The sequence below is a fragment of the Callorhinus ursinus genome, unplaced genomic scaffold (assembly GCF_003265705.2).
Source record: "Callorhinus ursinus isolate GAN/ISIS: 27379988/994484 unplaced genomic scaffold, GSC_fseal_2.0 scaffold14, whole genome shotgun sequence".
Classification (NCBI taxonomy): Eukaryota; Metazoa; Chordata; class Mammalia; order Carnivora; family Otariidae; genus Callorhinus; species Callorhinus ursinus.
In genome coordinates, this window is record NW_027397076.1 from 9,352,335 (window position 1) to 9,363,350 (window position 11,016).

At 39.8% G+C, this 11,016-nt stretch overlaps 1 protein-coding gene across 5 annotated transcripts in view; it reads right to left on the reverse strand.

Annotated features, from left to right (window-relative positions):
- Positions 1-2,360: 2,360 nt before the first annotated feature.
- The window catches only part of NR1H4 (nuclear receptor subfamily 1 group H member 4), a 75,862-nt gene continuing 67,206 nt past the window's right edge, over positions 2,361-11,016 (reverse strand). For all 5 annotated transcript variants that reach the window (XM_073900428.1, XM_073900429.1, XM_073900431.1 and 2 more), the window contains 2 exons: positions 4,492-4,605; positions 2,361-2,979 (listed from right to left, as the gene is read on the reverse strand). In XM_073900428.1, the coding sequence (XP_073756529.1) occupies positions 2,741-2,979; positions 4,492-4,605 (353 nt within the window). In that variant the 3' untranslated portion in view covers positions 2,361-2,740. The remainder of the gene's footprint in view (positions 2,980-4,491; positions 4,606-11,016) is intronic.

An 11,016-nucleotide genomic window follows, 5' to 3' on the forward strand; every position in this document is an offset into this window, starting at 1 on the left:
TGCATTTTGTGGCTGCTGCTGCTGGTTACATATAATTCCTTGACATTATTGAGTGTCAGTCTATGGATTATACCTTGTGTGAAGTACTGGATAAAATTTGTGGACAATAGAGGGCTTGATTTATTCATAATTAACTAAACTACTCATTCAGCAGATAATCTATTGAGAGCCAACTACATTAAAAACAATACTAAGCTTATCTTAAAGAAATGTTACAGATTTGCATTAACAAATAATATGTATAAGGAATTCAATGATATAAAATTTTATAACAACAGTTGTGATTGATACTAAAATGTTGTATTTATGTAGTGGATTGAATAGTGCGCCCCCTCCCCAAAATTCGTATCCATCTGGAACCTCAGAATGTGACCTTATTTGGAAATAAGATCTTTACAAATGACCCCCCTCCTCAGTTTTGATAATTTGCTAGTAGTGTTCACAGAACTCAAGAAAACAGTTTACTTACTATTACTGGTTTATTATAAAGGGTACAACTCAGTAATAGCCAAATGGAAGAGGCACAGGGTTAGGTATGGGGGTGGGGGAGAGGACATGGAGCTTCCATGCTCTCTCCAGCACACTGACCTCCCAGCACCTCAATGTGTTCATCAACCCAGAAGTTCTCCAAACCCATCATTTAGGTGTTTTTATGGTAGACCTATGACATAGGCATTATTGATTAAATCCTTGGCCATTGGTGATTGACCTCGATCTCTGGGATCATCTTCCTTCCTCAGAGTCTGGGAATGGGGCTGAAAGATCCAGCTCGCTAATCACATGGTTGGCTCCTCTAGCAATCATGCCCCATCCTGAAGCATTTACAGCACCACTCCCATCACCTTATTAGCATAAACTTAAGTCTGGTTGAAAAGGGCTTGTTTTGAATAACAAAAGATACTCCTTTCACCCCTATCAGGAAATTCCAAAGGTTTTAGAAGCTCTGTGTCAGAACTGGGGACAAAGAACCGACATTATTTCTTATTTTATCACAATTAGTTTTCCACATGAGAAGCACTGTTATTTACTATTACAAGGTCTTAACTACATGAATAAATCCACACCTACATGATAAACTCCTAGCTCTGTCTACAGTGCTCCCTCAGTTCCAGTTCATTTCCCATCACTTTCCCTACAGATGCCTTGTAATCTGGGAAACACCAAACCACCTTCAGTTCCTCAAACTGGATCTCCTCCTTCAGGCATTCAGAAATTGACTTCTCTGTCTGAAGTGTCCTTTCTTTACCACCCCTCTTCCTTGGTGGGCTTGCAACTTCCCACTTTTCATTCATTAGCTCAATCCCTTGAGATGGTAGGCGCTGGTATCTTCATTTCACAATGGTGAAACTTAGGCTCAGGAAGGGTTGGGCTAAGTAAGGGTTGTCTCTCCCCAGATTACTTGTGCTTTTTTAACATTTGCACAACTCATCACTCCCTGCTTTTGCTCCTGCCAGTCCTTTCACCTTGAACCCCCTTCCCTCTCACCCTGATCCAAGGAAGTCCTGGCCACCCTTCCAAGTCCTAGGGAATTGCCACCTTCTCCATGAGACTTGCCCAGTGAGCCCACAAAACTTGCCTCTGCACTTCTTTTAAACCCCTCCAGGCAGCTACCACGTCCTAAGGATCTTGTACTTAGTGAGGACGCAAATCTTCTTGTTGTAGCCAGTGGAATCCAACTAATGCTAGTCCCACCTCATTCCACTATGTTTAGCACTTTGGCATGCTAAGCAAGCTCCATTTTGTCTGACTTCAGGAGAAAGGGACATATAAGCCCATTACTTATAGAAGGTGTTTTATTGTATTCACCAAAGGATAATGGGGAGAAGAATGCAACAGTATAACAATGAATGAAGGAAATGAAATAATTCCTGCTTTGGGGAAGTATACAACAGCTGTGCACCCAGCTGTAGGAGTGTTTTCCAAAAGCAAAACAAACCAAACCAAAAAAAAAAAAAAAGATTAATTATATGCACTGAAGCGGATAGTGAGTGCTTTTAAGAGAGAAAAGGGAATATCCCATCACGGGAGTTGTCTGCATTTGTAAATGCTGCTTCAAGACCCTAACTGCAAAAGGGTTTGCTTGAGGGAATACATTATGTGAGAATCATTAATTTTTCTGTACCTTATCTCCTTGAACTTCAAAGAAAATGAAATGATCCACGGGCTATTACAAATAAATGAATATTCACCAGGACTTCTCCAGGGATGAGAAAAACACCATTTGTGTTATGAGAGTTTATCTTTTTGTTAATTACCCATCACCCCACGCCCCAGACACACACACACCAGGCCCAATAGGATGTGATTCACCATTTAAAGAAATGAGTTTGTATTTTTCAAATTTTGTTCCAGAAGAAAAGCCTGTTGCCATTATGTTCAGTTTATTGCCAAAATTGAACACAACTCTTTGATAAAATGTATGCAAATAAGGTAAAATGAAGAGCAAAATGAAATTTTCCCTATTTCAACAGAGAGAGGTAAAGAATGATCAATTTAATTAGGCAAGCAGGGCATGCCAATTAGAATGAAAGAGTCCCTGAAGCCTTGTAAAATACAACGTAAAGAAAGTCATCCTATCTAGCTCTATATTTACAACTGTGGAAGTTATGTAATTACTGCATAAATATTCGTCAAAATTCTTGTGTGAAACCAGGTACAAATGAAATAAAAGAAAGTTATACATCAGATTTATATTATGAGGGAAATAAAGAGCTAGATGCTATTGCCCCTTCAACGTTCATCACTGCACATCCCAGATTTCACAGAGAAGTGGGGTAAACTTATGGTCATTTACTCTCCATGACATCAGCATCTCTGCATGGTGATGATTGAACGTCCGCAACTCAGTCAATCGACCCAGGAGACAGGCAAAATGTTGAGGATTTTCAGGCTGATAAATCTTGCACAACTTTTGGAGCACATCAAGCAGTGGTTCCTGAAGCTTCTCTACTGCCTCTCTGTCCTTTATGTATTGTCTGTCTGTTTTGAGGTTTAAAATAAAAAGACAAAATTAAAAAGTGGAGAAGTGTTAATTTGACATAATTATAGCAACAGTAACTTGCTTGCAATGTAACTTATAAATGTGCACTTTTAAATGTACAAATTAAGTATTTAACATGATGAATTTTCACACACAAACACACACACATGTATGCATGTAATCACAACTAGATCAAGATATAGAACATTTATTGCCCCCTAAATTCTCTTTCTAATCTATGCCCCTAAAGGTAACCCATACGGTGGACATATGTATCATTTCTAGTGGGTAGGTATATTCTAAGTAGCGGAATTGCTGGGTCATAGAGTATATGTGTGTGTAACTTTAGTATGTATGGCCAAAAAGTTTTTATTTTAATTATTTGTTTTATGGTAAAACAAAGTAACAACCTGGGATCGAGCCCCACATCAGGCTCCTTGCTTGCCGGAAGCCTGCTTCTCCCTCTCCCACTCCCCCTGCTTGTGTTTCCTCTCTCATTGTGTCTCTGTCAAATAAATAAATAAAATCTTAAAAAAAAAAGGCTAACATTGAAATTATGCTTTACAAATCATGAATGTGGCATCGCTCTCAGATTAAAATAATCCAAAAATACAAATTTTATGTGCAGAGATATACATTTTGACATTGTTTAAAACAACAAAAAAAAGGAAACATCCTGAATATCCAAACATGGTAACAAGTAAATGATTGTACATCCATATGATGGATACATACATTTCAACAAACTTTTACTGATATAATTTTCTTTGAGAGAGAGAGAGTGCATGCATGTGCACACAGAGGGGGAGGGGCAGGGGAAGAGGGAGAGAGAGAATCTTAAGCAGGCTCCATGCCTAACACAGAGCCTAATGGGGGGCTTGATCTCACAACCCTGAGATCATGACCTGAGCCGCAATCACGAGTCAGACACTTAACTGACTGAGCTACCCAGGTGCCCCATTACTGATATAATTTTTTAATTATATAGTATGTTCTCTATTATTTTAAAAAAGTATGCAATTCCATTTAGGTCCCTGTTCAAATACCAACCCCTTAGAAAAGCCTTTCCTGACTACTAATAATAATAACATTCTGCCACTTTCTTTCCTTATATCCTCATCTTTATATATATATATTAGCATTACCACCTCCTGAAAATTACTTTTGTTTCCTCATTTATTGTCTTTCTCACCCTACTGGAGTGCAAACTCCATGCAGCTGTCTCCTGCCTGTTTCTTTACTGCTATATCCCCCAGTGTCTGGAACCATGTTTAGTGCATAGTAGGTGTTCAAAATGCAATTATTCAATGAATGAGTGTGATGTTTAGAAAAAAGGTTGAGAAGAACTACACTGAAATATTAACAATGATTCCATTTGAGTGGTGGGATTACAGGCCATTTTACTTTTTCTTTGTGTTGCTGTGTCTTCCAGTTCTTTAAGAAACATTATTACTGGAGAGGGAGTAGAACAAATAAATGGCATAAAAATAAAAATGTAGCAACGAAATTACCTGGAGAGAGGATAACAATTGCTGTAAGCAGAGCATACTCTTCCTGAGTCATTTTCAATTCTGCAATGCTTTTATAAAAACTAAACATAGGTGTTATGTACTCATCAGAGATACCTATGGGGGAAAGATGAAAAATTACAGAGGCGTAATAAAATTTTTGAGTGACTAAAAGTGTAAAACTATAAACACATTGTACATACATGCACGTGTTAATATTTATGCACAAATGCACAAATAATGACTACATATTATGTGTCCAGTCAAAGGCAGGTCATCGCAAATACAGTCAGGTAACAAAATCCTCAAAATATCACCTAATCAGTGATTTGTGTGTCCCTGATTTTAGCAGTGCCTTTGTTTCAGTCACTTCTGTCCAACAATAAAGGATAATATTCTCAAATTGCCCAAAGACTCTCCCAACTTCACCATTTTCTAGATAGGGTTTGGTTAATCTTTTTAATATTAATATCTATAATCACGGTATAGGTAGCATCTTAAACAACCAGCAAAAAAATATTGTTCTTAAGCCCAGAACATAAACATCTGCACTTACTACATCGGCTAGAGTTCTTCTCAGAGTCCATTGTCTACTAGGGCATTGGTACTTGGCTGTTCTCTTCTAAGTCAATACACCCAAAATCAAAAATACCATGTACAGATCTAAACTCCTCATCTTAGCTTCACCCACCCATCTGTCCGTGCCTGACAACTGAGACTCAGCCCTCTTTCTAACTTGGGCAGGTGCTGAGTCCTATGATTCGACCTGCTACCCCTCCCTGGGTGCTCCCTCTCCTCTCCATGACACTGGGAATTGATTTCCTTTAAGTCCTTATTTCTTTCCATCTGGATTACTACAACTACCTCCTCACTGGTCTTCCTGTCTTCAGTTCAGTCCCAGAATCACAAAATTCAAATCATACCCTGTCCCCCCAATTCTTACAAACCTTCAAAAACTCCCAGTGGCTTTTGTCATAAATGTTCTTCCTTTTTACATGGGAAATTCCAGGGCCTGTCCCCTGCCTATCCCACTACCCACTACTCACCTACATGATAATACTAGTAGGATCCACATTTATTAAGTACTCATTATGTATTAGGCACTGTTCCAAGCACTTCTTATGCTACAATTCATTCAATCTTCCTAATACTCCATGACATAGGCACCAAGAAATTATATAATTTGCCCATAGACACACGGTCGGTGAGATGTGGAATCAGGATGTGGAATCAGGATTTGAACCACAGCTAGCAGACTCCAGAATCCTGGCTCTTAGCTGTCACTAAGCTGTGTCACCTTTCTATCACCCAGCCTTTACTCCAGCCATGTTCAGCCACTTGGAGCTCCCTAAATTACTCAAACTGCCTGGTTTTTATATTCTCTCTACTTGGAATATCTTCCTTCTCCTTTATCTAGATTAAACCTCTTCGTAACTTAAGACTCCTTTGTGTCACTGCCTCCACTCATTCAACAGGTATTAATTTTGTGCTTGTTCTGTGCAAAGATCCACTCCAGAAGAGCTTTGACTGCGGAATTACCGAGAAAAGGAGGAGGAGAGGGAGCAGGAGGAAGAGGAGGGGAAGAGAAGGAGAAGAAAAAGACCGCGGGAATGAAAAATAAAAAGACTGTGATGTGACTTACGGATGAATTAAGATGAGGATGAATTTCCCAGAACCGGTCCACACTAAAATCGACTGCTCTATCCCATCTCGAACCAGACCTAGAGCCATACAGCTTTGGCTAAACCAAACTAGAATATAGTTGGATTCCAGACACTAAAGGGTACAATTATCATCTAATATTATGCTTCACAGAGTCAGAAAGCCTAATCTTTACCTTTAGAATAATGTAAAGAGTCTTCCCAAACTGAATCCCTGGACTTTCTCTCTTTAGTCAGAATGTCTTCCCTGTTGACTTTTGATTCTTTAATTGACCCCAGTGGGCTCTCTTTACAATAGTGTCTTTGTTAAGCAACTTGGATACTGCATCATGTGGAAGATTCCAGCTTTTACAGATTGAACTGAATACCCACGACTAAACTAGATACAACTTAAAAATGCAGAAGGTTGAAGTATGTGAGCCTGGGAATACCAGTCTTGGTTTCCAACAAACATGGAGGTTGAGTTAGTGAGCCAGCTCTGAGTTTGAAATCTGACCTATGACTTGATGTTGGTCACAGTACTCAAACTTCCATAAGCCTCAGTTTCTTCATCTGTGAAATGCGAATTATAACAATAGCATCATATGAGATAATATATGTGGAGTGCTTAGCATAATGCCTGGTTGATAGCAAACCCTCAATAAATGTTAGAGCAAATGCTATTATTAATATTCAGGAAATTGGATCAATTTATAGATCATTAATTCATTTTTATCTCAGTTCACCTTAATTTTAGTTAGATTAAACTTATTTACTTTTGTGTTTACAAAGCTATGTTTCTGGGGTTTTTTACATTCTGCACTCTCCTAGAGATGAATACAAATTGGCTGATCTGCGATTTGCTTCGGTATTTTTCTAGGTGTTAAAGCTAAACTAAGATCTATATTTTCCTGGTAAGGTTGTTTTTTTTTTTTCACTTTAAAAAAGAAAAATGGCAGGGGGGCGGAGCAAGATGGCGGAGGAGTAGGAGACCTGGATTTCGTCTGGTCTCAGGAATTCAGCTGAATAGGGATCAAACCATTCTGAACACCTACGAACTCAACAGGAGATCGAAGATAAGAATAGTAACAACACTCTGAACAGAAAAGCGACCACTTTCTGGAAGGTAGGACATGCGGAGAAGTGAATCCGAGGCGATATTCGGGAGGATAGACGGCGGGGGAGGGACCTCCGTCGGCCGCTTCTGGCAAGTGATAGAGCCGCGGAGCACAAAATCGGAACTTTTAGAAGCCGGCTCCGCTGAGGGACGTCGCTCCAGTGGCTAAGTGGGGGGGTGGAACCCTCGCGGGACAGTGTGGTCTCAGGACCCTCGGGGTCACAGAAAGACCAGGGGTGCCTGAGTGCGGCAGAGCTCCCAGGTATCGGAGCAGGGAAGCCGGCTGCAGAGAGGGAGCTGAGGCGCGGGCTCTCAGCTCGGGGTGGCCATAAACTGTGATCCGCGGCCCAATCGGGCCACTGCCCTCCAGCAGGGACCCAACAAGCAGCAGAGCCGGGGAGACTCCCCTTCCTCCCCCGGGAGGAGCGGCGCGGAAGCGCACCGCAGGGATCTGCTGGGTTTGGAGACTCCACACGGGGTCGGGTGCCAGACATAGAAATGCTCGGTCACAGGCCGGGTGAGCATGGAGTGCGGCCGGAGACCGGGGAGACGGGAGTGACTGCTTTTCTCTGGGGGCACACTGAGGAGCGGGGCCCCGAGTTCTCAGCTCCTCCGGGCGGAGATTGGGAGGCCACCATTTTCACCCTGGTCCTCCAAAGCTGTACCGAGAGCTTGCAGGGAACAAAAGCTCCTGAGAGCAAACCGGAGCAGCTTGCTTAGCCTGGACTCACAAGGGCGGGGCAATTCTGCCTCCGGCAAAGACATTTGGGAACCATGGCAACAGGCCCCTCTCCCAGAAGATCAGCATGAACAGCCAGCAAGCCAAGACCAAGTTTACTGATCAAGGAGAACGGGAGAACTCCAGCGCTAGGGGAATACTGCACATAGAATTCATGGCTTTTTTACCATAATTCATTAGTTTTTCAAAGTTAATTTTTTAACTGTTTTTTTTTGAATTTTTCTTTTTCCCTTTTTCAAACAACATTAATCCCTTTTTAAAAAAAAACATTTTTTATTTTTTATTTTTAGAGTCATATTTTTATCCCTTCATTTATATCCCTTCAAAATACCCTTATTTTTGGCACATATATATATAGGTTGTTCTCTCTTTAAAATTTTGCGATACAATTTCTTCTAACAGATCAAAATATACCCTAAATCACTAGTGTATGGCTTTGTTCTAGTCTCCTGCCTGATCACATTCTCTCCCTTTTTTTCTTTTTTCTTTTTCTTTTTAAATCTTCTTCTTTCTTTTTAAAAACAACTTCTTATCAAGTCCTTTTATAAAATCTTTTATAATTTTCATTTTTAAAGTCATCTTCCATCCCTTTATTGTATCAACCCTTATTTTGTACATATATAAGTCTTTCTTCCTTTAAAATTTTAGCAGGCACTTTCTTCTAACAGACCAAAATATGCCCAAAAGCTAGTGTGTGGCACTGATCTATGCACTAGCCTGATCATATTAGATCATATTCTGTTTTTGTTTTGTTTTGTTTTGTTCTGTTTTTGTTTGTTTTTATCTTTTTCCTTCTCTTCTTTCTTTCCCTTTCTTGTCCCCTTGTTTCAGGTCTTTTCTGATTTGTATAGAGTATATTTGCTGGAGACGTTGTTAACCTGTTAGCATTCTGTTCTCTCATTCATCTGTTCACCTCTGGACAAAATGACAAGACGAAAAAAATCACATCAGCAAAAAGAACAAGAGGTAGTACCGTCTGCCAGGGACCTACTCAATACTGACATTAGTACAATGTCGGACCTAGAGTTCAGAATCATGACTTTAAAGATACTAGCTGGGCTTGAAAAAAGTGTGGAAGTTATTAGAGAAACCCTTTCTGGAGAAATAAAAGAACTAAAATCTAACCAAGTCGAAAGCAAAAAGGCTATTAATGAGGTGCAATAAAAAATGGGGGCACTAAATGCTAGGATAAATGAGGCAGAAGAAAGAATCAGCGATATAGAGGACCAAATGATGGAAAATAAAGAGGCTGAGAAAAAGAGAGATAAACAACTACAGGATCACGAGGGCAGAATTCGAGAGAGAAGCGATACGATAAGATGAAACAACATTAGAATAATTGGGATCCCAGAAGAAGAAGAAAGAGAGAGAGGGGCAGAAGGTATATTGGAGCAAATAATAGCAGAGAACTTCCCTAACGTGGGGAAGGAAACAGGCATCAAAATCCAGGAGGCACAGAGAACCCCTTTCAAAATCAATAAAAATAGGTCAACACCCCGACATCTAATAGTAAAACTTACGAGTCTCAGAGACAAAGAGAAAATCCTGAAAGCAGCTCGGGAGAAGAGATATGTAACCTACAATGGTAGAAATATTAGATAGGTCTATCCAGAGACCTGGCAGGCCAAAAGGACTGGCATGATATCTTCAGAGCACTAAATGAGAAAAATATGCAGCCAAGAATACTATATCCAGTTAGGCTATCATTGAAAATCGAAGGAGAGATAAAAAGCTTCCAGGACAAACAAAAACTAAAGGAATTTGCAAACACAAAACCAGCCCTATAAGAAATATTGAAAGAGGTCCTCTAAGCAAAAAGAGAGCCTAAAAGCAGCATAGATCAGAAAGGAACAGAGACAATATACAGTAACAGTCACCTTACAGGCAATATAATGGCACTAAATTCATACCTTTCAATAGTTACCCTGAATGTAAATGGGCTAAATGCCCCAATCAAAAGACACAGGCTATCAGATTGGATTAAAAAACAAGACCCATCCATATGCTGTCTGCAAGAGACTCATTTTAGACCCAAAGACACCCCCACATTGAAAGTGAGGGGGTGGAAAACCATTTACCATGCCAATGGACACCAAAAGAAAGCTGGGGTGGCAATCCTTATATCAGACAAATTAGATTTTAAAACAAAGACTGTAATAAGAGTTGAAGAAGGACACTATATCCTACTTAAAGGGTCTATCCAACAAGAAGATCTAACAATTGTAAATATCTATGCCCCTAATGTGGGAGCAGCCAATTATATAAGGCAATTAATAACAAAAGCAAAGAAACACATTGACAACAATACAATAATAGTGGGGGACTTTAACACCCCCCTAACTGAAATGGACAGATCATCTAAGCAAAAGATCAACAAGGAAATAAAGACTTTAAATGAAACACTGGACCAAATGGACTTTACAGACATATTCAGAACATTCCATCCCAAAGCAACAGAATACACATTCTTCTCTAGTGCCCATGGAACATTCTCCAGAATTGATCACATCCTAGGTCACAAATCAGGTCTCAACTGATACCAGAAGATTGGGATTATTCCCTGCATGTTTTCAGACCACAATGCTTTGAAACTAGAACTCCATCACAAGAGGAAAGTCGGAAAGAACTCAAATACATGGAGGCTAAAGAGCATCCTACTAAGGAATGAATGGGTCAACCAGGAAATTAAAGAAGAATTTAAAAAATTCATGGAAACCAATGAAAATGAAAACACAACTGTTCAAAATCTTTGGGATACAGCAAAGGCAGTCCTGAGAGGAAAATATATAGCAATACAAGCCTTTCTCAAGAAACAAGAAAGGTCTCAAATACACAACCTAACCCTACACCTAAAGGAGCTGGAGAAAAAACAGCAGATAAAGCCGAAACCCAGCAGGAGAAGAGAAATAATAAAGATCAGAGCAGAAATCAAGGAAATAGAAACCAAAAGAACAGTAGAACAGATCAACGAAACTAGGAGCTGGTTCTTTGAAAGAATTAACAAGATTGATAAACCCCTGGCCAGACTGATC